This window comes from Oxyura jamaicensis, chromosome 5 (assembly GCF_011077185.1).
Source record: "Oxyura jamaicensis isolate SHBP4307 breed ruddy duck chromosome 5, BPBGC_Ojam_1.0, whole genome shotgun sequence".
NCBI lineage: Eukaryota > Metazoa > Chordata > Aves > Anseriformes > Anatidae > Oxyura > Oxyura jamaicensis.
The window spans coordinates 11,660,611-11,688,473 of record NC_048897.1 but is presented as its reverse complement, the minus strand read 5'-3'; the positions used below and the strand labels follow the sequence as shown (position 1 = coordinate 11,688,473).

Here is a 27,863-nt window from a genome sequence, read left to right as displayed (position 1 = left end):
TTTATTTATTTATTTATTTTCAAATGAAAATAGCCTTAAAACCCTTCAATTTCCTTCAGTTTATGTTGTAAAACCACTAGCGGAAATTTACTTGAATGAAAGCAAATACTATGTACCTATTTGCTATTTGTGCATTTCATACCTAGTTACAGTGTAATTAATACAAGATATGAGTAAGAATAATTACTTTCTGGATGCTTTTTTATTCACTGGAGTTGGTCACGCAAATCATTTCAAAGCATAGCTTTGAAAAATAATTTGGTTTTATTATTGAGGCAGTTAGAAGATGTCAGATATGCACATGCACCTGTGTCGATATAATTGTGTTTGTAGTTGGTTGTGAACTAGTCGTATGTACAGTGTTGTCTAGAAAATTGTATTGTTGCAACGAAGATTTTTTTAGCAGATATTGGATGGCTTATGACACTTCTAAATTCTATTTTATGTAATACATTCGTTTTGAACAGTCCTCTCCTCTTAACCTAAAAGATGTTTTTACAAATAAACATCTTTTGGCCTGTTTTCTTTAGGAAAGGCCTATATGAGAAAAGCGTGGTTTGCGCTGTTTTTCCCCAATAACTGTTGAACTGTCTGGAGACCGGCAAATGGAAATACTGCATTTCTACAGTTTTCTTTTGAAAATCAGTGAAGGAGTAGAGAATGGAGACCCAAATTAGAATTTTACAGGTGCAGATGCTATTGCATAAAGTCAGCTCTTACTGTCAACACTTGTTTGTTGCCTGTGAGCCATTTAATAAGCAAATGCTTGCTGACTAGCTAGTAAATACGTGCCATGCTCTGCCTACTTGCCTCTTCCTGAGCTGCTACATATAAAGTACCATTGGCTAGCATCAGGCATGTGTTGGGATAGGACTTTGGTACATCAAGATACAAAGGGATCAAAGATGTAGTGGAAACTAAGGATAACTACTGCTGCAAATATGGAGAGGTATTGGAAGAACACTAGGAGAATAATTTGAGGATTGTTGGAAACTTACCTGTACTGCATCAGGCTTTAGTAGTTTCCCTAGAACAACTTGTTAAATGTTGCATGTTGCCTTTCATTTTTGACTGAGTTGATAGGATTATGAATTTATATAATAAAATTGTAACCAAGTGGCCTGTGATTCCATGACAAGGGCAAAAGTTTAATTTAAAAACCACTCAAGTTATTCACCTTAAAGGCAAGCGTTCCAAGTTCTTTGCAGACTGAGCATAATATTTCATGAAGTAACCACAGTAGCCTTTCAAAAGGCCATAAATTGGAATTGAAAATGGTGATAATTACATAAAATGTATTTCCAGATAAATTGTTTTACATTTAAGCTCTCAGTTACGATAGCCCAGGAATTCTGTGGAGTGTTGAACTAAATACTAAGCAAGCCACAAAATGGTGTGCTGTGTCATTTGAAATAGTAATGATGGTATTTCTACACATACACAGACTTGTATGCAGAGATCCCCATTTCCAACTAAAATACCCCTTGGGAGTAGTTACGGAAAAGTGGGAGGCACGGATAGAAGGCCTTTAACAGACAAAACATGGAGGTCGAAGGAGGGGAACTGGAATCAATCATTTTGGTAAAACCTGTCACTGCCAGAACTAACTGGGAAACTCAGGTCACTGGTGAGCTAAATTGAGCCAAAACATAGATCTCACTGTGTAGTGGAACAAATATACATTAAAAATACCCTATTTTTTACTGAAGCTTTGAGCATGCTGTGTGTAAGATGAGGTTTCTACCCATTGACTGCATGTGCTTCCTTTGAGTAGCTACTTGGTTTTGCTTATATATAGGCATGGATGATTGAGAATGAAATACTAAGTGTGAACTTTGCCAAGTGATAACTAGAAACATTTTTAAATTGTTTTTATTTGAAAATTTCACTTAATGTGATCGACTGTAATGAACATAATAAAATGGAGTTTTATTTCTGGAAAAAATAACACATTCTAAAAGATTCTTGACAGTTCCTGTAAAGTTATATTGTTATATAACTCATTTTATCGTTATTTGCCAAGCAAAGACCACCTCTGAAACTTTAAACGTTCTTCAAAAGGGTTAAAGTCAGCAATAGGATACTTGCTAACCTCTGTGTTGAAAACCGGAGGGGTTTTACTGTCCCTGGCTAAAGTAATGGGGGAAAGGAACAAGAGGTATACAGGAAGCAGTGTGGTGACACAGTACATGAGCATAACTGTCATCTAGCTAAAAGACATAGTTTCTAGGTTTGTGTATCTGTGGAAGAAGAAAAACTATATGGAGAAATAGCAGCTTTGTTGCAATCTGTTGTTTTGTCATACACTGTTTCACTAGTGTTTAAAAAGACAGGGAAAGATCTGTGAGGGTTTATCTAAGTAATCCTCATGGTAAACATTCCCATTGCTGATGTCATGAGCTTCTTTGCAATTTTGATAAGTTTGCTATAGTTGTGTAAGTGAAATTCAACCTTAGAAACTTCTTTTTGTATGCAACACAGAAACTTTCACTACTTTAATGTTTTGGTGTGAGCATTTAGAGCGTTCAGCTATTGCTAAATAATTTATTTTCTATACAGAAAACGGTATGTCTCTTGGTTCAGTTTAAGGAGGTTGCTTGCAAGACAAATCAGATGTCTTTGCTTGATGTTTGTTGCTTTGTTTGATGGCTTGTCAGTAAGTGGAAGTAATTTTTGAGTTCTTACATTGCTATTGTTATTATCTAGTTAATAATTTGTTTACCATCCTCTTACAAAATGTTAATAAATAATTGTTACTATTTTTTCTAGAAAATATTCTGGAAGATAATTGAGTATAAAAGATTGATTAAATAAATAAAAACTATCAAATAGTTACATAAGATTCCTTCTTTTATTTCAGGATTTCCATTTGAATAGAGTGAACTTGGAAGAATCAACAGGAACAGAAAGTATTCCAGCAGGTGCTAGACCTAAGAAAAAAAATAAGAAATCCTATGATTTAACTGCATCTGATAAATTTTGGCAGAAGCATAAGGGCAGGTAAGCTTTATAGGTACAAAGGTTATATTGATTTAGACAGTTAGTGAATTTTTCCTGGGTTTGTTTGGGCATATTGATTATATCACAGCACTGCAGATGAGGCTCAGGAATCCGAGTGTGTGCCTGGAGAAGTTTTCTGTCGTCTTACGATGTTAGTATGGTGGGTTTTGTTTGTTTTTAATAGGCTCCACTATTTAAATCTAATTTTAAGTGTACAAATAACAGGATTTTTAGAATATTTTTAGAGCACAAAGGGCTCTGGGTTAGGAAGTGCATAAAGAAATAGAAAAGTGTGCTGTGTTTACCCTTACCCAGATGAACAAATATCTATACGAAGTTCTGTCTGCCTATAAGGCTACTGAATTTAAAGAAAGAACCATTGTGACTTATATGGCCTGTGCTATGTGTTTCACTAAGTATTAAATTTTAGGGGGAGAATTTGCTACATGTAAAACTAATTCCTGTAGAAAATTTTAAGAAAAATAGAAATGGTGAGGAGGGTATAAATTTAAAGTATCCTTCATATTATGGTAATTCTTTTTTAAGCTTTTTGGGAAGATTTGTGAAGATTTATTTCTTTATGGAATGATCATTGTATCGTTCATTGTACCTGCTTTTTGATACAGAGCATGAAACTATTTTTATCAAAATTACATAAAAATATTCAATGCAGTGAGTACGTGTCTTAGTTTAAGTAAACAGTAAGATGTCACTCTGCTCACTGACTTGATAATGCTGCATGATGCATGTATTAATATTTCTGACATTTTGTGTCATGATGCGTGTATTGAATCTTCTGACATTTTCAAGACCATCCTGAAAATGTCATATAACATGTCTGGTTCTAGTGTTTCAATTTGTTGATTTAACTGAGCCTAATGCAGAGTGTTGCATTAGTCCTTTTCCAGAGGTAGCTGAGTCTGTTCAACAAGAACTGGAATCCTACAGAGCCCAAGAAGATGAAGTCAAAAGACTTAAAAGTATCATGGTAAGGTTTATATTTGCACTTTATCTAAAGCCTAATAGATGCTCAGCATACTACACCAGTTGCAAAAAATAAAATTAAAAAAAAAACAGTGCATGCTGAGTCTTAGGCGTAATGTAAACTTAAGTATAGGACTGTAAGTACCATAATTTATGAGAAAGTTCATTTTCTTGCATGTATTGACATTACATTTATGTAACTTCCATAATAACTGTAAAATACAATCCAGACTTTATTATCGCTATGAGAAAATAGGTTCTGAGTGCACTGACTGTATTTTGATGCAGTATTTTCATGCTTACAATTATTTTCATTCCTCTTTCCAAACCATTCCTCAAAACCAGGGTATAGAAGGGGAGGATGAAGGAGCAATAAGCATGCTTTCTGACAATACAGCTAAACTAACGTCAGCTGTTAGGTAAGTTAAATAATAACTTAGTTAAATAATAAATAAAATAATGCATTATTTTTCAATGAATTGGGAACAATTTATATTTCCTTCTGTCATTTCACTTTTGATATCCTTTGAAATAAATAGTTTTTAAAATAGGCTATTCAGCTCAATAATAAAACTTAAATGGTGGTAAAGTTAAAGACCGCATCCTTTACAAGTAGTTGTGCATGCAACTTCCACGGCATGTGCATGTTAGGCCTCTAAACATGGCTTTGGAATGTTTCCTCAGCAATGCTGAATGATCATAGATTTGCTTACAAACTCTGCAAGGGAAATGTATTCTCCTGCTTCTGTATTCCTAACCACTTTGAATGACATTAGAAGACTGAGGTTTAGACTTGTTCCTAATTGTAAACCTGTTTTTCATTACACTACTGCCTTGGAGAAGGGAGATGTTCAGTTTTCTGCCCTTCACTCAGGCCCAAATCAGAAGGGAAAAGGAATGATAATTATTTTGATGTCCAATGTTCTGTAAGATCCAGCATGTGTCTGGTACTACTCAGCAGGTTAGTTTGTATTTAATCTTTTCAGCTCTCTTCCAGAACTTCTGGAAAAGAAGAGGCTCATTGATCTTCATACAAATGTTGCAACAGCTGTTTTGGAGCACATAAAGGTAGGATTACTCTCTGACTTGATTTTCTGTAAGATGCTTCTTGCCTGGAGCAATATTTTTGACCAAATGAAGCAAGATAGGAAAGTGAACCTTCTCAACTCTGCCACCTCTTACAAAAAGGACTGTATAACGTTACTTAGTGTTGAAGGGTGAGAGGGAATGGGTTTTAAATGTCTGTGCATGAAAAGTGAATACAATTTCTTTGTATTGGAATTTACTACTACACTCTCATCTTTTTATGATGGCTACAACCTTTATTTTGAGTTAAATTCTTTCTAAAATAAGTTTACGATGGAAGTGTTTGGTTTATTTTAGAGACATGTCATGGTAAATTATGATTTGAGTCTAAGCATTCATTTTCTCTTCTGTGTGTGCTTATCACAAGAGTACTGTTTACTGTTCACCAAATGAAAATGATACCCAGGGGTGTGGCAGTAATGATGCAAGTTACTAAACTGGTCTTTCCAGCAGGGCCTGTGTTAGATATGTCCTGTGCATAATTTAAACACTTAAGAAGAAGGATGTTTGTCCTCTTCCCTGCTTAAGTCTGTGCTGCTCTTGTAATGAAAGTAAGAACAGGCCTACACCAGCATTACTTTATTTACAATTTGTCAGGCAGAAGACGGGTTTCAGAGTAGGATGTGGAATGGAAGTAAAATCAGTTTTGAACAACAATGTCCTCTTGGCAACAGTCAGATACGCATGTTCTTTCTTGATTGGGTGGCAGTGACATGCTTTTCCATTACGGAGAGGTAGAAGGAGTTACTTTTGTGTCCTGCTGCTGTAGCCCTCTAGTACTAGCCCTTAGGCTCCCTCCTCTGATAGGAGCCTGCTACTACAAGAGCTCCCAGGGAGTGATGATTTATTTCTCCGTAGATGATTCTTAATTCTCATCCTGCAAAGTGTTCAGGCTCCTTACCTTCTTACTGTATAGCTGTCAAAGAAGTTTGTGAGACAAATGGGAATGCAGGTCCTTCAGTATGTTGATGATGCATTTGTCTTTTATCATTTTCTTCTGATTTAGAAAGAATGACTTCCTTCTTCTCCAAACACTTAGGAACTATTTAAACTCAGGCCAATGCAGTTTTTTTCCATTGGAATTTACCAACAGAAAAGCCTTTTCACTAATTATTGTAGAATTTCTTCCACTTCCTCTGTCCTGTCTGTTTTCTCCCCTCTTTTTACTCTCCAGTGTTAGAGAAAGCATTTTTCTAACTCAAGCTGTGGAATTTTAAAATGCAGGATGAGATGTTACCTCATGCACTCCTCAGACATATTTTCACAAAAAAACAGTATTTCAGCCAGTACTTCTTAAAGAAATTCTGATGGCACCTTGAGGCTGTGGTAAAACAAGTTTTATATTTGGTTAAATACAGAAACCACATCAGGATAAGGTAATTTTTTTGACATGTGCCCAGGTCTCGAGGAGCTAGCGAGGCACCATGATTTTCTTCAGGTTATTTTATTTTCACTTTTAAAATGATTTTGAAGTACCTTCAGACTTTAAAATAGATTCTTTGCATTGCCCATTATGTTTTTTTTTTTAATTACAGTAAATATTTGAACTTTTTTCTTCTTAAATGTATGAGAATCAGTGCAAAGAATGCTATGAGACGTCCTCTAATTAGACGGAGTTTAATTTTTCTTTAGTGCTCAGTTTACATTTGCTTTCCATGTGGTCTTGGATCATTTTCTAAGACACAGCAAGAGGAAACCAGAAATTAATCACATAATCAAAGGTCCTGGCAGTTTTCTGGCAAATTCGCGTTTAGTGAAATGACGGAAAGAATGCATCACTTTCTGCACTAAATGAATCATCAACTACTTATTGTCAACACTTAGAACAAAGGCATCCTTGTTTTGCATTGATTGTTTTTTCTCTGAAGAAGCTGGGGACTGAAGGACTGTACCCAACTGTTAACAATTTTAAGACCATAACTATGGGTATCTTTCTACCTACTTCCGAGTTTCAAGTAATACACGTTCGCATGTCTCCTATGAATGCTTGGATTACTGAAGTATGTCGAATTATGGCATGTACACTTTTGCTTTTCTAAAACAAATGCAGAGAGGGGTAGGTTATCATTGCTGGAATTCTGTACCTATGAATTTAAGTTGTGGATTTTAAATTAATGATTAATCTGTCTCAGATTACTAACACTTGTTCACGTTAGGGTTTTGTTGAATACCTACATGATTTTCTTATTGTGTTTCTCCAGTTTTACTTGATCTCAAGGCCTGATACTTTGAATAACTTCATTATCTGGATGGCCTTCCCAATTATCCATTACATACCTTGTAGAAGAATTCCACTATTTTAACGGTTCTGTTTTGTCTTGCCACGTGAACAGAAAACGTATATGTAATAAGATATACATATCACGGTGGTCTAGGCCAGTTCTCTGTAATTCAAAACTGATAATTAAGTAAATTCCCAGGAAATGAGAGTATTTTCTGAGTTCAGTTGCAGTCACCTTTCCTTCATTATTCTGTGGGTAGCTTGGTACAGTTCAGTCAAAGGGAAGTGGCTCCGGCTGCCACCTCCAGCCTTCTCCTAAAGCTCCTCTTCATCCTGATAGGAGCAGGCTACAATTACCTGACTAGCTGCATGCTTTCCATTGATTTTTGTGGGCTGTTATTTCTAGCTGTTTTCTGTCAGTATATTTTAGAAATTCCTTCCACTAATTAAAGATACGTGTATTGTCGTCTTCTGCATGTTCTAACTCTCATAAAGGAAGTACCTTTGTACTGTAAAGAGGATAAAGAGTCTCCTACAAATCCTTACAAAAATGACTTTGTAAGAGATTTCAGTGGATTCTGCTTCCACTCTTCTGCTTAAAAGTGAAGGAATTTTATGCCTCTTTTGGTGTTCCACACTCAGGTGGAGATTCCCTTGTGTCTCAGTAACTTAGCCTAAAATAAAATTTGGCTTATTAACAGCTTATTTCTAGAGATGCTAAGTTGGAAGCTTACACACCCACCCACACCCACCCTTGTGGAGCTTTAACTACAATAAAGATCTTGTCCCTGAATTGAAACCAGAAAGGTCTGCTGAATGGTGTTAGCATGGAACAAGATGTCACATTAGGAAATGAAGAGCAGGAGGCAGGAAAGGAATGGCACCCGTAAGAACCTCTTCCTTGCTGTCTTGTCCTATTGGAATTGATGATCCTAGAGGTCTTTGCCAACCTAAATGATTCTGTGATTGAACCTCCAGGATTGTTTAGCTCTTATTCCCCAGCTTTTTCTCCCGGCATCTCTGGGAGTTTCTCACAAGAGCAAAATGGCACTTACTTAAATGGAACAACTGCTTCTTAGCAGCGCTTCTTAGAACAGGTGGCGCTTTGGAAAGTAACTTTCTCCTTGATGTGGCATGTCTGGGAAATCCGTCAAAAGCTAACTACTAATGTTTAAGGCTATTCAGTACTCCATGTGAAATTTTCTATGTAGTCCATCTAATTCCTAGCATACATGTGTAAGAAAAATACTGCCTTTGCTAGCAACCTTGGTTAGTTACCTACCGATGAAGGAGCTGAGTGGACTCACCCTATTGATCCATCTCGCTAGTTCATGCTTATGTCGCATCAGCAAAAGTATTGAAAATTTTATGTTAGTGCTTATTGCTAGGGCTCTGGTGTCCCAACTGTGGACAGACATAAGGGAACTCAGTTTTTCAGGATTTCCAGTCTGTTTCTTTTGCCCAAACAGTGCTAAGTTCATTCTCTGAAAGTAATTGTCCAAATTTTTTAAGAGAGTACATGTACCGTTAATGTTTCTGTTCAGGCTCTAAACGTAGTGAATATATGCAACCAGTGAGTTTTTTTTAGCTGCAGGTAGTCTGTTTTGTTTGGTAGTCTTAGCTAAACAATCACAAAGTGGCACATAGCTGAGAAGAATTTTAAGTATTTTGTGCTCAAAATAAGTTAACAACTGTAAATCTGCTCTTATAATTTAAAGTATCTCATGTTTAAATTATATCATTTTATTTAAAAGTTGATCTGTAAACAAATATATTAATATATTTTTATGTTGTATAGTTTTAGATGCCATCTGAATAAATTTGTCTTAAACAGAACACCAGCTAAGATAACAGAGGTGCTGCCAAATTCAACAATATTTTTATCTTAATAAGATGAAGTTTCCAGATTTCATGACAATCCTTTGTTTGTTGGATGCCTTTTGTCTGGGAAAAAATATTTTAAACTTAAAAACATTGACTTCAACCCCTTATGAGGGGCTACAAATGTATTTAAAACACAGAAAGCAAGTAATGGAAAGACTAGAAAAATTGGGGTGGCTTCTTTGCAGTTGTTTCTCTCCAGAAGCAGTTAAGGAAACTGTAACACAAACAAGAACTATAGAATTGTACAGTACCATGGAGAGGAGTCACAGAACTTGCCTGACATGCCAGACACCAAATTACACCTGAAGTAGGGACCTGGAAGAAGGCTAGTAGTTCACTTCTATCCACTTTAAAGCAGTGCACTGTAACCACTGAAAATCACTTTATCTTTCACCTAAATAAGTTGTTATTAATGCAAGTCTTTACACAGTGTAACTACCAAAATACAGCTGTGACTGCTCTTCTAATATTAGAGCTCAAGGCAAATACAGCTTGAAAGAAGCTCCACCTCCTTTTTTTGTCACTTCATACACCTTCTGTGTAATTGTTGTCATTATGACAAACAAAAGACGACGTCCTTCAGCCCCTCAAAGTAGCGAGTGGTCAGTTCTTCAGCACACTTCACGGTAACTGTTATCCTCAGAGATAGTTATCTTTTAGAAGGTGCTAGTACAATTTCCACGAAAAGTTTTAATTTAAGTTGCTCTACTGCAAGTAACCACTTTTCTTGGTGCGTGCAGTAGATGGTGAATGAGAAATGGAATTGTTATGTATATAATACTGGGAAGCAAGGGGCTACCTCCATAAGCTGATTGCCAAAGCTTGGCTGTTTGTGCAGATGCGTTGTAATGCAGTCATTAGTTGCATGGTCACGTGAGGTCTTCCATAAAGCCTTTGCCTCATTAATTCCATGCAGTACCTGTGACATCCTTCCTAAAAATAAAAAGGGGGGCGGGGGGTAACCTGGTCTGCATGTGATTGATGTGATTGCAAGTGACAAGTATGTCATAGTGTAATGAGCAGCTTGGTTTCCAGTGTGAGCCAGATAACCTAATTATGAAGTTTTCCATCTTTAGTGAGAATGAATAGTTATTTTGTACCAACCCTTTAGATTGGAATGGAAAGCTGCCAACTTTTCTCTGGAATGATGCCTTACTGTATTCAGGAGTTTCTTGTGTTTGCCTGCATTGAGTAATAGTCTTGTTGATGGAGAGACTTGATGTTCAGCATATGTTTGACATAATATTCACTTGAACGTTAGTTATCTTACTACAGTGTAATACTATTTATGATGGCACGTAGTTGTCAGCTACAGCAAAAGCATAGTTGAAAACAAAGCTCCTCTTCCAGTTGAATATTTGCATGTCAGACCTCTTAACAATTTGCTTAACTTGCATTTTCGCTTCTAATGTGAGAATTACATAAGTATCAATTTTCTGGAGTTGATAAAGGCAAGCATTAGTTATTTTTTCTGGCAATTTACTTAAAAATAATTTTCTAAAAACAGTCTTGGTAACTAAAACTATATACCTTTTTAAAGAGGAAAGAAATATTCTTCACAGTGTGAAGATGTTAATCCTAACACTTACTCTTAAACAGGCTAGAAAGCTGGACGTGTATTTTGAATATGAGGAAAAAATAATGAGCAAATCCACTTTGGATAAATCTCTCCTGGACATGATTTCTGACCCAGATGGTGAGTACTTCAAATCAGAACTTTGCGTAAACATTGTTAAGAGATGCAGTAAGCCTGTACACGCTATAAAGAACGTATACGCAAGCTGTGCAAGATGTGTAAAGGAAAGAGCTTTTTACTGGTTTTAGTAGCAGTCTAGAGAGTTAATTACTAGGCTGAGTAATTTCCAAAATACTGGCAACTTCTTTAGCTCCGTTAAAATCCATTCCTAACCCCTTGTTTCTAAAGATCAAAAGATTTTAACTTTTGTGCTTCTCCAGTATTTACTAATACAGCATGGAATTGTGTGCTCTGAACAGTCCTGGTTCTTTAGAATCCCACTGGATGTTTTGGAATGCATCTGTTGTAAAACCACAATGGAACAGGGCAACTCATAGGATTTGGTTAGGTCAAGGAGTAGTGGTGTCTGTAGCTTTTGTCTGTGTGAGGGGAAAAAAAAAAGGGGGTGTGAGAAGGTGTAGAGAAGGGAACCAAGACATAAATTGGCCGGTTGGCTGAAAGACCCCGCTGAGGTTTTATATGCCTTGACCCAGCTGTGGCATGTCCATTTTCATCATCTAGAAGCAGAGCGTTACAGCTGTTTCGTATATGGCTCATACATAACAAAGCTTTACACACTGGATGATGCTCAGGTTCTGTCATCAAGAGTTGCTAGGGGCCTTTCTGAGCTGAGACCAGAATGGGTTCTTGGCTTGGGTTCTTGGCTTTTTGTGGTATCATAGCACAGAGGCAGTGGCCTCACGTAACTGTCATTGCAGCCTTTCACAATGTGAAGTATGTCACAACGCTGTATTGGATTCCAGTGGGATCCAGTGGCAGTCAGCTGGAACAAAATAACCTGCAGAAGCTTGTAAAAGTTAGGTTATGAATACAGACCTGTGCACAATAGGAAATACTGGCAAGTGTATTGGCAAACCTTAACGTTTTAGAGACCCCAAGTCCTTGCTCTTTTCCCAGTGTGCTCTTTAAGTAAATGTTTTGTTATAGCACGTTTACATGTACAGTCTTGTAGCTGTATACTGAACATAATGTATGCTTGGAGTTTCTGTAATGATTCCTCTAGGAAGGAATACACATAAAACCTGTTGATTTTTAAAAATCTTTTATTAGTGTCTGTGCTATAGAGTCAAAAGGCAGTAGAAGTCATACATGGCTGGTAGAAGCCTGAGCTAAAGATTTACAGATCTCATTGGATCAAGATTAGTAACTAACTTTCAGAAAATCTGTAATGTCAGATATCAATCTGTAATTCAGTAGAAATCTGTTGTTAACAGGAAGCTAATAAGAATATGGACAATCTTTACTTCTGTTGATCAACAATACAAAGTCCTTTTCTATGGTCAGAATTAGCTGTTGGTGTACTATTTTGATTTCAACTCCAACGTTTGCATGAACAGCTGATGATTATATATTAAAACAGACATGATTATGCTTGCCAGCACATCCTACTGGATCAATTACTTTTTACCTGAACCCACATTTTCTATGCATATTTAGATTGCAATATATATCTAATTGTTTTCCAAGCTTGATGTATCATATCAATATTTAACAAAGATCTTGGGTTTACACAAGAGAAAGATTAGACATCCAAGCTACGGTTTCCCTTCCTAAGTTAAATATTGAGATGTTTACAGTAACTCTGTGGAATTTCATATGCTTTGCCTAGATTTAAGACATTTATATAACAAAAGGATTTAAATTTAGGTACTGTGGTTATTTTAGACTATGCTATCTTGTAAAACTGACCAGCTTCCAATTGTGTGATTTGCTGTGAGGTATCAGCAGCAAACATTTGTTTTGAAGTACTAATGCCTCAAGTCTGCCAACACTTGCAGTGGTGATCTACTTGTTTGTATTATCTGTGGGATACCTGTCTTGTGAACAATATCTGCAAAGCCCTTCACAATAGCACTTAGACTTGACCACCTAACAGCTTCAGCCTCCCATTTTCACTATCTTAAAGTAACTTACTACTTGTGGCAATTAGCTGCCTTACAGTGATGGTAAAACTGAAGTTACTGGTTTTGCTTTGCTCTAATAGTCAAGCAGTAACCCTAAAGGCTTTCAGCTAGTTTTTGAATTTAGGAGTTGTTCTATGTTAGGTTTCTCAAGTTTTCTTCAGAATATTTACCATTCCTGCCTTCCATGCTGTCACAGACCATAGCTTAGGAAAAAAAGCCAACGCTTTACAGGCAGCCATTCTGAGCCTTACCATTGTTTATCATAGCTATGGTTTAGGTCAGCAGTATGCTTCAAGTACTTTTGGCAGAAAGAGTGGTTTTCCTAAGACTTAGGTAAGTGTGCATGATATAATCAAAGACTATTTTTAAAAATGCATTATTTTTGGTAAGAGAAAATATCACCCACTCATGTCTAAGTGAGACCTCCATGAGTTTTGGGGGCATGGGAAATGCTGTCAAGTTCCAGAAAATATTGACATAACCTATAAACTGGTACATTGGCTTTTAGTTCCAGTGATACAATTTTTTTTTTTCGGTTCTTGATCTTCTGGCTTACTGTTTAAAACTTATTTCCCAGAAAAAGAATTGTACCAATTCATAAATGTTCATTATGACAGTGGTCACTAAGAAGTGGAATTCGTAACTTCTGCCAAACTAAATATATGCTCCCTTACAAACAGAAGTTGCATATTAGACTAGGTGATCCCTGCTGTCATTATCTACAGTCCATAATGGGAAAAAAATAAATACTTTTTCTTCCCTACAAGTACAGAAAAGTGAATTTTTTTAAAATATTGAAAATACGTTTTAAAAAAGTGAAAATATTGAATATATATATAAATATATTTTTTTAAATATATTTTTAAAATATTCAATATAAAAATACTAAAAATATTTTAAAAATTTTGAATACCTAAAGGTAACACGTAATTCAACACTTTGTTAGAAAAGCAACTTTGAAACGTTTGTTTTGACACGTTGTACTACTGAAATCTTCCATTTAAACTATGCTTTTTACTAGCAGTGATCCTCTTCTAAGAAGAAAAAAAGTCGACGCTGTTCAAAATCTGAGATAGTAGATTTTAGTCTAAGGATGACACAGGTGGTCACGTTGTCATTTTGATCTGGCAGAGATGAATTTTGATTGCCATTGGTAATGGTTCCCATGAAACTGGAACAGTGTTCTCCAAGGAATGTTGTGATAATAGGTGGGTGATTCAGGAGGTGAAATCCTTCCTGAAAACAAGTTAGAAGTTCAGCACTTGTTCCTGACCAAATGTTCACATAAGTGCTTTTGCAGCCAAGTGTTTCAGTACAGTCAACCCTAAAGCTGCATAAACAAATTGTAAAGCTCAAAAAAAAAAAAAAAAAGTGTTGTGGCTTTTACTTTTATGCCTTTCTTCAGTCTCTTTCACAGATTACTGCCTGTTAATGCTTACAGTCCCCTTATAAAACAAGACATAATGTCAGTCGGTAACTTAGTTGTATGTTACTTGAAGAATAGTATAGAAGTGTAACTTTCAGAAACAGTCAGCCAGCCTAAACCAATTTTTAATAAAATTGCCAAATGTCTTTTACTGCTGTATATGCCAAACAGGGCCATGCTTAGAAGTAACAATTACCATCATAACTAAAGGCTTGAATGTACGTATGTGTTGTTACTGAAGGGCAATTAACATAGCATAGTAACAATTTTTATTTATTTATTTCACTGCAGCAGGAACTCCGGAAGACAAAATGCGTTTATTTCTTATCTATTACATAAGCTCAGCTCAGGCACCTTCAGAGGTATGTCCTTTACTAAACTTTACCAAGCCGGATTTTTCTGTTTCGTCTCAGCATTAAATAGATATTTCTACTTTGAAGAGAAGTATGAAATGCCCAGCTCAATATTACAACTTTAAGTACATTTGGTACCAGGTAATCTGTTCACAATGCATTAGCTGCTATTGCAAAGGATAGGAATGGCTAGTAAGAAGGAAGATAGTCTTTTGAAACGTTTGGTCAAGAGTTACAAGACACATCTGGGCACAATTTTCATCATTCTGCTCCACTGCCCAATGTAAGTAGGTTAAACAAAATGTCAATATGACTCTCTTCACTCTATTCTTGTATATTAAAAAATAATTTGGTTTGTTGACTAACAGATACATAATGTAGAAATGTTTTTATGTCAGTATCTGACTAATTCAGGAGAAATTTCTTAATAGTTCTTTTGAGCTTATGATGAAAGGAAATTTTTTATTACACTGTAGAAATGTAGTAATTTGTAATAAGGAATTAATATACAGAACATGGAATCATTTTATGGTGAACTGCTGTACTGGCTCTATCTGGAAGAAAAAATTATGTTAGATTAGGCAAAGAAAGTATTCTTATAAGTGTGTAAGAACTTCTATGTAAACTTCTCTTTGTTGTTATTAGTCACAGTTATGACATTTTACAGAAACCAGAATTCTGTCAGGTTTTTAAGAGATCCTGATATAACAGACTGTTTCCCTAGCTGAAAGTGGACAGGTTTAATTCCACAAATACAGTTAAGTTTAATGCAAATAAAAATAGCAAAATAGCATCAAATAAAATAGCAATCATAGCAAATTGCATTTTAAGGGGTATTTTCATATTTGGTAGAGGATGGAATTTATAATAATAATTATTTTTTTTTAACTTTAGTTGTTAATGCTATAGCTTTACACGTAATATTTACGTAAGGACATCTTGTATTCCACATGGATGGAGTTAAGAGTAGTGTAAATCTGTTGCATTTCTCTACTTTATAATTTCAGATTGATCTGGAGCAGTATAAAAAAGCATTGACAGATGCAGGTTGCAATCTTGCTCCTTTGAATTACATAAAACAGTGGAAGTAAGTAACTTCATTTTTCTCCTATGTAATTGGGTAATTTTACAGAAGGTAGAACTGGTATTAAAAATTACGTATTACTTCTCATACATTGTAAATTATCCTTAAATGTTTGTTCTGGCATAATTTTTTGCTGTTGTTGTTATGGTCATACATGCAAAATCTTGTTTTACAACTGAACTCTAATAATGCCAGAACACTACTGAATGTGACACATATCAGTGTCCTTAATTATCCAAGACAGAAACAATGCACTGAATTCAGTGAAAAGTTGGGCTAATTCAGACTCTGGAATTTGTGATTTGTTACCAAAGGGCCACGGAATTTGTGATTTGTTACCAAAGGGCCACGGTGCTGATCAGTTACTGTAGTTACTGCTGTTATAAAAATAAATTCTTTGTATTTTAAATATAAAATCTAATTCCTTTCAGTTCTTTGACCATTGTAGCTCTAGACAAGAGGGATGCATGTAATAAGTAGTTACTTTCTGACACAGTTTGAGAAGCAAAAGTATTTTCGCTCAAATGACCAGAATGAAACATTCTGCAGCAGGATATGCCATGAGATGAAGCATCTGATTTCTACCCCTGCTTTCACAGGGCTTTCACCAAGATGGCTTCAGCTCCAACCAGCTATGGAAACACTACGCCAAAACCTTTGGGGTACGCTTCTGATTAATTTTGTAAGCCTTTGGATTCTTTTAACTTATTTCAGTAGTACCAAAAGTGCTGTACATGGCTCAGAATAAAATATCTCTCTCTTTATTTAAAAAAATTAAAACAATTTACAAACAAAATTACTTATCTCCTCTTAACAGTGCACAGGATTTACGCACAGTAAAAATTGAAAGAAAGGTGGCTAAATCCAGAAAGGAACTTACCATAGTGACACTTGTACACCTGCACATTAAATGTACAGGCTCTCGGAGAATAATTCAGCATGTTGAAATGAAGCTAAGACAGCCATCATGTTGAGCCTTATTTAATCAATGGCAGAAGATAAGAACAGCCCTGTACATTCAACACACAGCCCTGTTTGTTCTCCTGGACTGGGTCTCTGTCAGATCATTCAAAGATGTAGATATTTTAAGACACCAAAAGACAAGATAATGGCTGTACCAATGCTGTCGGTGCTTACATCCCATACAGAATCCTCATTACCAGCAGTACTCTCAGAAATACACTGTCACTGTCATAAGAAGACTGTCACAGTATGTTTAGAAAGAATTCTGATGCCATCTCTCACTTGGCAAAATTACTGTTTGGTCGGTTGGAAATACACTGAGCATCTGTGCTGACTCTTGTGATTCAGACACACACTTGAAGAAAACACTGAAATCCTTGCGCTACGAAGTTTTTAAAATAAACTGTTAAGTGGATCAAAGAGTAGAGAACACAAGACTTCTGATAGGTGAGGATCTAGTTGTTAGATGACAGGTATATTTCCATACACGTGGTTGCCATGTGGTTTGAAAAATAGCTTAATTCACTGAAAAATTAAATGAATTAGTAACTAAGTTGCATCAGCTTTAATGGGAATTGAATATCAGTATTGAATGCAAATTAAAGAAAATCTTACATATCCTCTTTACTTTGGTTTTCAGTCTGTTTTCACGTGTAATGAATACAGGATCACAGTTTGTGATGGAAGGTGTGAAGAACTTGGTACTGAAGCAACAAGTAAGTTTAAAGACCAATACAAATAATAACAATAAAATTAGCCTATTGAGTGAGCATTGTGAACATTTAGAATAACGCCTTCCTTTACCTCTGTCATACTAATAAAGTTAGTTGTACAGTAAACAATGCCAATGCCTCTGCTGTTGGATATATCTAGCACTTTGTGTTTTTTAGTTTTTTGATAAGTAATGAATAACGTTTAAATTGTCTTTGAATGCCTCCATTTGTAAGGAATTAGGTTTCAGTATGTGCCTTGAAGATTCATTTCAGCAATAAAAAAGAGCAGCTGTGAAATACTTAAAATAGACTAGACCTTCATGAACATGAAGAGTCCTCTGCACCTTTGCTTAGAACAACATTAAACACAGCTATTCCAGGATGACCAAAAGGCTCAAAGCATTCATCTTCTGTTCAGTTACAATTCAAGCATTTCCAATTTTCCACCTAAATAACAGACAGCAACCTGAAACTTAGCCTCCACTAATACAGACTTGGGCACTGGGCTTAAGTTTGCAGGTGGACCAGCTTCACTGTGGGAGAACAGCAAAGATTTTCTGTGAAGGCTTTCTATTTGCTATAATACAAGGACTGAAGCAGTAGATGAGTGACTACCATAAACAATGCAATTTTCCAAAACTGTATAAAGAAAAGTAAATTTTCTAAGATTTGGAAGTATTATGTTGCTATTGAAATAGAATTAAAATGAGCGACAGAAATAATGTTTGCCAACACGATTCAAGGGTATTATTTTGCATTACAGTAAGTTAAATCCTTTCTATGGGCCTTCCAGGCAAGTGTAGCTATTCAGTTGAGTTTCCTGGTCCATAAATAATGCATTTGTGAATAATTCTTCGTTATCTCCAGCATTATATTAATTTCACATTTTGTTTAACAGAATCTACCAGTCACACGTATATTGGACAACCTTATGGAGATGAAGTCAAATCCTGTGAGTATAATTGCCTTCCCAAGGAAAGAGATGGAACACATGAAATCTTTATGCTGTGATATGTAATATGCCAGAGCTATGTTTTGTTCGTGATAATAGAGTTAAATCTAGTCCTGGTGTATCTCAGTAATAGAACCATTTTCATAACTATTTCGTGAGATTTTTCGGCATAAAAGTAGTTTCTAAATCATGACAATTTGTGTCTCGGCGGAACTGCTGATTTGTGGGGGCAATTCTGTTCTGAGCTTCCATCACTCTTGTACTATGCTGAGTTTCTGTTGCTCCTGAATTTCTAAAACTTAAATTGCGGTCTGAAGTTTTCTTTGTATCAAAGTAATTATATAGGAGCACAAGTTCAAAAGTCAAGTAGTTGTGAATGGGAGTATTGCAGAAAACTTTGTTTCCCACATCTTTAAAGTTTTGTTATTTAGAGGAAAATATTTTAGTAGTCTTTCAGTATGAAATGAAGTTTGCTTGTTGTCAGAAAAGTCTTGTTCCTGTGAAAATGTACTGAGACTTGCCTAAGTTACTGAAGTTTTGAAACGTTTAAGTGCTTGGTGTACAGCCAGCCAAGACATTTGCTAGAATTTCCAAGATTTGTTAAAAATAGCCCAATATCTTTTCTACGTAGTTTACAGTCAAAGCTGTCTTTTTTTACTACATATTTAGTTCCTTCAGAACTGTTACTTATGGCCATCCTATACAAAAACATGTTCTGAAAAATCACCCGTTAAAAGTAATTTGAAGAGGTTTAATATGTCTGCCATATTGTTGTCAGTCTTCCTGATTTAATGACATCAGAATCAGACAGAGAAAATTGTAGTATCTCACCCTGGTTTATTGGTATACCTAGAAAGAGGTTAAGGTAAATCCCTTTGTTGTCATCATTAGAACATTTTGGGTTAGTAACAAAAAATCTAATTTTTGCAATATTTTGCTTAGCAAATGTTTTAAGAAATATTAAAAAAAAAAAACACACAGATTTTCATAATTCTAGATGAATTTTCATGCTGATGCTTAATGATTTCTGCTAGTTAGCTGACGCTTTTTGGCTCTTCAGACCTGGTCAGCCATTTCATCCACTGGTCCATCTTTACCTCTTTAATACGGAATGCCACTATGTTAGCTAGCAATTCCCTCGTCTGTGCATCCTCTTGTGAGTTACACAGTGCCAAGAGGTTTAATGGTGGGTTTTAATTCTGTGCTGCAGCGTTTATGACAGAAGTGTGGGTATGCCTGGTGAGTAGCAGAACTCACTAGATTGGAAATACTTAGTCCACTTGCAGCTCCAGGTGCTAACAGTATGTAAAGAGAGATAAGTAATAGTAAAATGGGAAAATGATCAAAATGCAAGTAATTGTCTTCTTTTTAAACTGTACTTCATAGATAGCATGTCAAGATTGTTAGGCAAAAAATATGTCTTCTGTCAACAAACCAAGAAATCTGCCATTTTCAGCAGCAGAGTTGATTGTTGTCCCTATTTGCAAGACTTAGGAAAGAGTGCAGGGCTAATTTTATCTAGTCAACCAGAAGAGGTCACTCAGAACACTTAATATGGTAATCTGAAATTAAAATACTCCTGGTAATTTAGGTTACCATTATTTTTTTTTTTTCCAGTAAATTAGTGTATTTTGAAAATTTTCAAAATAAACAGTAGTTTTCTTGGGTTCCAGATTTAGGAATTGATTTGGTAAAGTTTACAAGTCCTATGTTCTCTTTTTCCTGACTTGATATTGTCACATTGTATTCATGGAAAACAGCCACATATCTGCTTGGTAAGTTGGAGAAAACATTGATCTTCTCACTTGAAAAAGGAGTGATTGAGATGATCTGTCGGTGATTTCATGTTACACTAATGTGTCAGTGACAAGAATTCGTGACCCGAAACAGGGAGTCCTAATTTTCAAGTCACAGAAGACCAGACAAGATTTTCTTAACATGTAGGAAAACTGACAGCAACTTTGTCAGTAAGTAGGTTTCCCCCTTTCAAGTAACAGAAGAAAGTCAGAGAGCTATTGTGGAATGTTTAGGCTTGCTGTAGGAGAAACCAAAATGAAATTGTACCTGTAAAAAGGCTGCGTGTAGAAACACACCAGTGTGGCCTCTGCTCATCTTCAGATGTTTGAGGTCCTTTTCTACCCCCAGAATAGAAAACTATTGCCCTGCTGGCAAAAGACAAAAGGAGGGGACATGACACAGGAAAAAAAAATCTCATTTTTATATTAACTCCTTTACAGTTCATTGAATCTTACTGTCCAACCTCAGTAATCAAGTGAAATGTACACACAGATAAAAGTTTTATGCAAAATAGATTATTCAGAAGTCAAGCAGTTATTACAACGAATGCAAACAATTTAAATTATATTCCCAATAAAAACGCAACAACAAACTACATTCATTAAATGTGCAACTTACACCACTAACATTCACAATACTGTCAGTTAAAATTTGGAATCTATTCTGAATGGTATGTTTTATGCTGTGTAAAAATTGTCCACGGTTGTCTTTAAATCAATCTTTATGTTGATTGTCTTTATGCTTGTTTAGTCTCACAAGGCCAGTTACCAGGAAGGACAAATGTCTACACCTGTGCTTTCCAAGTTCCTCAGAGCAGGAATGGATAGAGCAGTTCCCAGGGGCAGTAATACCATCCTGTGATTTTTGTCTAGATTGTTTAACTACAGCTGGACTTTGTCTTGCAATATTTGTTCTGAAACATGATGACCTTAAAGTAATCATTGTGGGGTTTGTTATTGTTTTTAAAATAGTAACATTGATCAAAGCAGTTTTTTATTAATTGCTTTTGAAATTATGATTCATAAAGGAATATTCTATTTATAAATCTAATAGCGTAGTTTTTAACCTCTATTTAGTGATACTGAACCTTAAATTTTCTGACCACACACACAAAACATATTGTCAAATATATACAAACTTTCATCTATAGATAGTAAGTTGAACAATTTCCATAAAATGATTTGATTCTTGAGTACAGACAATATTTTGCTGTACAAACTTTAATATTACTATCACAAAGTCACAAAGAATTTAGTCAATCAATGCCGTATTTACATTTGAATTGACTTACTTAGGATACATACGAAAGGAACTGTATTTTCGTTAACATCATCTCTTTCAGTGCGTATGTTAACTTCCAGGCTTAGGGATAAAGTGTATGTTTACTTTTCATGCATTAAAACAGAAAAGTTCTAAAACTGGGGGACTTCCTTAATTCAAACTAATCATGTTAGCTTCAGCAGAAAACCAAATACAGTCTGAGCTGCAAGGATAGTTCCATGGGTCTTTTTCCATTTTAATTTGAAAGCTTGAAAATCAATTTCAATAGCCTGAAATTTATTCCTGAATAAAATTCAGCTGTGTAAGGACATCTCTATACAATTGTCTTTGTTGGCAGAATAGACATTACTTAAAGCAGAAGATTTTTATTTTCCTGCAGTCTCAGATGAGATTTCAGCAGGAACCGTGTATTTAAACAAACAAAAACTAGCTTATCACATTTCTATTTGTTTGCCATTTTTTGTGCATCTACTTCAGATTTAGTTTAATACTCACAGGAAAAGTACACAAAATAAATAATTAAAGGAAAAAGTGTTTTTAATACCCCTCCCTTCCCCCTTTTTTAAAACTCTGGTTTTTGTTCTGGCATTAGTCTGTAATGAATTTTAATTAGGAGGGAATCTGCAGTTATTTAAGCAAAAGGTTTGTTTACCTCTCTGTTTCAGTCTGGTAGTATCTGTGTGTTCCTAGTTCGCTCATTACTTCAGAGTTCCTATACCACCTTTATAAAACAGGCTGCCAAAATCATGAATGCTGGCAGACTGCAAATGCTCCTGAAATTCCCAGTAGAGTGTATAAAAGCATTTTGCAGAGATTCAGTGTGAAATTAGATCTTAAGTTCTTTAAAAAGCCAAACTTGAGAATAAAAGACTTATTTTATGTATTTGCAGAGGTCCTTAATATCAGATTTATTTTCTTTGTGTGTACCAAAAACAATACTACCAGATGTATACTAAATATTTGTAATATTAGAGATAGTTAGCTTTGTGAGCTGTAGTAAATTTCCTAGATAACTTGTCTACTACTGGAGATTTCTGTTCTATAGAATCACCAAAACATAGAGGTCTTGCCATGTAAGCACCCAGATGAAAACCACTTTAGTCCTGCGTGCAATTTATCCATAAATTAAACATCACAGTACCTGGATGAAAACGTAGTATAGAAACAGATGCAAGCCACACAGTTGTCAAAAGCAGTTATTAAGAAGCTTTGTTTTTCTTCTGTTACGAGTTGGCAAAAATCCTGCTCGTTGCCAATAAAAACATTGGAAGTGTCTCAGTGTTCTGCATGAAGGAAATAAAAAATTATAGTTTAGGCAGACTTCTCAAATTCTTGTGGAACTCATTTCTTCACAAGCTTAATTTTGGTTTAATAGTAGTCATAAATCATGAAATGAAATGGTAAGTTTCGTAACTGTAGCAGATCTTGATCTATCTCGTATTTAGCATTCATTGCCATAGAAGTGTTTTGTTTTATAGTATTAAATCACTAGCAGTTCTCTGGAAAATTTGAACATTTATAACCGCGTGATGGTCCTCTGAAGCTGGTGACACCTTAATACTTTTTTCTGCATGTTGCCTTTCTGTTTGTTATGCAACTGATGTATTTTTTGGAAAGTGTGTAATAGTCAATTGTAGGCGAATCAGATACAGTTTGTAATTCTCTCTCTTGTTTTTCTGTACTGGTTCAGTTACGTACAAGTATATAAGTAAAGTATATGTGGACATCACAATTAGTTTTGAATGATGGTATCTGCTAAATTAGGAAATTACATTGGTTTAAATGATATTTAATGTCACCTACAGAAATTCATAAGCCAAAATTTAGGGATTTTTTGAGATTAAAATATGCTTTTTAATAGGAGACGGATGATTACCGATATTTTGATCCCAAGATGCTACGAGGCAGTGACAGGTAAGTTTACTATGAGTTTTGCTTGTTTCCTTCTACACCATGAAAAGGCTAACTTAAAAAATTCATTCTTATTTTCCTTGCTGAGTACATAGTACCTCTTATTATTTATTCTAAGACAATACAGTTGATATTGAAGGAATTCACAACTGGAAACCGAATCAACCAGATAAATTTGTGTAACACTGCAAAAAAGACATGGAGATGATATTAATTTTAACATAGCTTCTAAAAATAACTTTCATCTGAGCTACGGGAAAACAATCAGATGATTTAATTGCAGGGGTTTGTTACTGGATGAATATGGATAAAGTAGATCCAGACCTGGTTTTCTTCAAAGATTAAGTAGATTTTGAAGGCAAAGACAAAATGAAACAAAATCCACATTTAATTGCAACTTTGTTTCGTTCTGCTTTTATAACATTTTTGGAGGATTTTCCCTACCACTCTAACCGTAACTTCCTCCTTAAAACATCGTAATCCTAATGGTGTGGCTGTGACATGTACCTGCTTCCTGTAGTCATTTCTGAGATTTTGAAGCATCAATAAGCGTATCTGCAGGCATCACAAACTGTCTGACTTACCTAGTTAACATTCCAGGACGCAGGGTTTGTGTCATAAACCGTGCTAATGAAGATTTTTTTTTTTACTCGTATGTCTCTCATTATATTTGTGCTTCTAGCTAGCAGCACTAGAGTATGACCTTAAATGCTCGAAATGAAGTGTTGTAATAAAGCTCAAGCAGCCTTAAAACTGATGAAGGAAACCTCCCGTTTATTTTTTCTGTAGAATGAATGATGAATTTTCAAAACAAATCACTTAAATAAAATACTTCACATTAATGCAGAAAGGCAATTAGTGTTCTATTTTAAATTCTTGTTTAATATTATTTAGTATTTCATAACCTTGTACATGATATAAGATATTGTGCAGATTTTGATTAATATCTAACAAGATAAACTTTTTTTAATAGCTCAGTTCCAAGAAACAAAAATCCATTCCAGGAGGTAAGTCGTGTAGAAGTTACTTTCCGATGTTCAGGTATTAAATAAATTCTAAAGTACCAGTCATTTTGGATGATTAAGAAAAATGAGAGGTCCTGTTTGCAAGAAACACTTAGTCTTATTACATCTAGTATTAACTGCAATTAGCTGGTAGTCTGAAGTCTTTTCAAAGGACAGTGTAAGCAATAACTAAGTGGAAGGGGAAAAAAAAATCAAGAAAATGCTTCTTGAGATAATTAGAGTAATTTAATAACACCGTAATTGGGTACTCAGTAAATTAACACCCCTATTTTTATATCAGAGCTTTAAGATGTTCTCTAAATTTAAACTTCTACAGTCTTGAACAGTAATGTTGACCACTGAGTTACGTGTCAGTATTTTGAACACTCCCTGTAATTTAAGGAAGGAAAAAAAAGTTAGCAGTTGTTCCATTTTCATTGTATACAAATACCCGTAACTTTTATGTTGAAAAAGACTAAATGTTTGCAAATAGAAACGGTCTTACCTATTCGTTATCAAGGTAATTTATTACCAAGTTCCATTGGCAAAATTTTTGCCTTGGCAATAGACAGATGTCACTGATTTCTCTTGAAATGTCTTAATTATCCTCTTGAACAGAAGTGATGATACCTCGTGGTGTCATAGAGATGGTCATAGCAAAAATCACAGCAGTAACATAGAACCTGCACAAAATTCATATGGTCAAACAGTTTCGGAGAATGAACGTTAACAAAAAATATGCAACTATTAAGCCTCTGTATTCTATTCATTAATTGGTCTGTTTTTAAACATAGCCCAGAAAATACCGATGGCCCTTAATGCTATTATTACTAGTAGTAAGTGGGAAAGGGAAGGACAATGAAAACATGTTTCTTCATAACAAAAGTGTTTTGTTCATTTCACAAATTAGTTCTTAAGAATCCATGAAAATACTTTAACTGTTTTTATGGACACCAGAGACATCTCCACAGAAAAATGTAATATGTTGAAACTATCTAAGTTTCAAATATTTCTTAGAAATAAAATGACATCTTAGAATAAAGTGACACGTTAAAATCATTATGCTTGCTATTCTGCATCCTAGTAAAACTCTATTGTTTTGTTTCAAGTTAGAGAGCTAGTGAATTTTTATCCAGTTCTTAGTCTAAGAAGTGTGATTGAGATGACTTTTGCTGTATGTTTAATGATGTGGTATATAGTTTACTATTGAGATGTTAAGAATTTGACTATATTCTGATTGTGTGTGTTGCATTTTAGGCAATAGTGTTTGTAGTTGGAGGAGGCAACTACATTGAATATCAAAATCTTATTGACTACATAAAGGTACGTACACTTCTGTTGGTTATGATTAACTTAATCTAACTTACTGATAGAAACCAATTTTAGCAAGCTCTCTAATATTTAGTATTTGGAAGATAAAATCTTACAAAATTAGCTTTTATGTTAGTATTATGTATGCCATCTGGAGAGAAAAACATCTGAGAAATTGGTATAAAATGAGGATTATTAATTCAGAAGAACAGTTGGTTCTGGTATTTTTGTTAATGTTGCACTTCTGAATGCAGAGGATATGCTGTCAAAGGAAAGATCATGTTGACAACATGGAATGGTTTGGGTTGGAAGGGACCTTCAAAGATCACCTAATTCCAGGCTTCCTGCTATGGGCAGGGACACCTCCCACCAGACCAAGTTGTTCAAAGTCCCATCCAACCTGGCCTTAAACATTTCCAGGGATTGGGCATCCATGACTGCTCTGGACAAAATCTACACATCAGTATCTCAGCATTTATTACTTACCTACATTTAGAAGTTTTTGCTGATGAGTTAAAGGCAACTCATTCTTGAAGTGCTAGATCATTCAATTGTGTGTAGAAATCATAAGTTATCATATGCACAAAGGAATTGTGTAATCAACTATGTAATAGTGGTGCAAGGGATTTAACATCTCTGGTTTCAGCTTGCCAACCCAACAGAACACACACCAAAAAAACAGTGAAGGGAGAAAAGTAATGAAATCATTAGAATTCTTGCAGGGGCAAGAATGAGATGCAAGCTCTTACCTTGATAAAATTTAGAATTAGGAAATGTGTTATTTAAGAGCAGCAGCATACCATTCTTCCTGCCTGATTTTACCTTATAGTAAAATCAGTTACCTCACCAACATGGTACCATCTTCCTGTCCTGTGGTGGATTACATTGAAGGCTTTCCTAGAAAAGAATAAATATGAAATATTAGTAACTGAAAAATATTTACATGTAACAAGCACTTCATAATTTTCTGTTCTAATAAGTAACACAAAACAGGAAGTTAGAACTTGTGAGCTAGGCTGTTTTCCTCCTCAGGCAGCCATTTTGGAACATAGCTGGTCCGAACAGGGGAAAAGAGAGGAAGAGGAAAGTTACAGAAATTGTTTAGGTTTACCTTAGCACTTAAAATATTCTTCAATCTATTTAGAACATTCTAACTGTAGCAGAGTGCATTGTCAAACTTTTTGCTTGCTCCTTAGTTTACCCAAAGCTATTTCAGGTGCCATATCAATTCAAAAGATGGCCAACAACGTGCGTATTTGTTACTTCTACTAAAATAAACCTGAATTTGCCAGAGACTAATAGACTCCTTAGATACCTAGCTGCATGGTGACATAGCTGAGGTTAGCTGTGTATGCATCTATATGTATATACAGAACTTTTATAAGATGGCAAGTTAAACGCTCAGTTTTTCATAGAAAAGTGGCAAGAACCTGAAGTTTCTGAGGAATAAGAGGGCAAGCAGGAAGTGATGGGGTAAGCAGATGGAGAGAACAGAAGGAACTGAAAGCTTCAGGAATGATAGTAATGTTAGATCTTGGGGAGAATGAAACAAGGGCATATGTTTTCCTTCATTGTTGTTCTGGAGCCTGTAGACAAAGATGATCGTGATCTTCATGATCAGTTGTTAGAGCTGAAGTGTGCTGGACATTTCCCTGATCAGACTGTGTACTTGATCAGTGAGATACGACCTCCTAAGGGGGAAGCCTGCCTCACCTGTATTGTCTCATTAGACTAGATGACCTAAGAGGTCTTTTCCAACATGAATGATTCTGTGTAAGACTGGAATTGTACAGGAATGTGTATCTTAGAACTGCCTGAAAGGCAACAGTCCTGTTTCACAATTCTTTCTAGTGTTTGATTTTTTTTTATTTTTCATTAAATGCTATTCATTCATATTACTGAAAACTGAATCTGTCAAAATATATCTGTCAAAATAATTTTAGATCAAAACCAGACCTCTTCAGGCCTCAGTTAATAAACTGGCCTGAAACATGGGAAGAACCAAGCTCGAGATCATGCTCAGAGACAAGAATAGCTTATTACCACAAACCACTCAAAATTAATAAAGATGAGGACTTGAACCAGGATTACCATCTCCCCCATTAGCATGTGACCACCAGCTACTGACTGTTAGAATCTGCTTCTGTGACTTCCTGCTGAAACAGCACAATCGGCAATATATATGGAACAAAATTGTTTTGGGAGGGCTTGCAGTCCTATTTTGCTCTTTAGT

General features: G+C 35.3%; 1 protein-coding gene across 1 annotated transcript in view; it reads left to right on the top strand.

Moving 5' to 3' along the window:
* The window catches only part of SCFD1 (sec1 family domain containing 1), a 43,642-nt gene that overhangs the window by 13,629 nt on the left and 2,150 nt on the right, over positions 1-27,863 (top strand). The window contains exons 11-23 of the mRNA XM_035327737.1: positions 2,861-3,000; positions 3,898-3,988; positions 4,330-4,403; positions 4,971-5,052; positions 10,775-10,871; positions 14,553-14,623; positions 15,622-15,701; positions 16,298-16,360; positions 17,302-17,377; positions 18,273-18,326; positions 23,266-23,318; positions 24,289-24,322; positions 25,577-25,642. Coding sequence (XP_035183628.1) covers positions 2,861-3,000; positions 3,898-3,988; positions 4,330-4,403; positions 4,971-5,052; positions 10,775-10,871; positions 14,553-14,623; positions 15,622-15,701; positions 16,298-16,360; positions 17,302-17,377; positions 18,273-18,326; positions 23,266-23,318; positions 24,289-24,322; positions 25,577-25,642 — 981 coding nt within the window. The remainder of the gene's footprint in view (positions 1-2,860; positions 3,001-3,897; positions 3,989-4,329; positions 4,404-4,970; positions 5,053-10,774; positions 10,872-14,552; positions 14,624-15,621; positions 15,702-16,297; positions 16,361-17,301; positions 17,378-18,272; positions 18,327-23,265; positions 23,319-24,288; positions 24,323-25,576; positions 25,643-27,863) is intronic.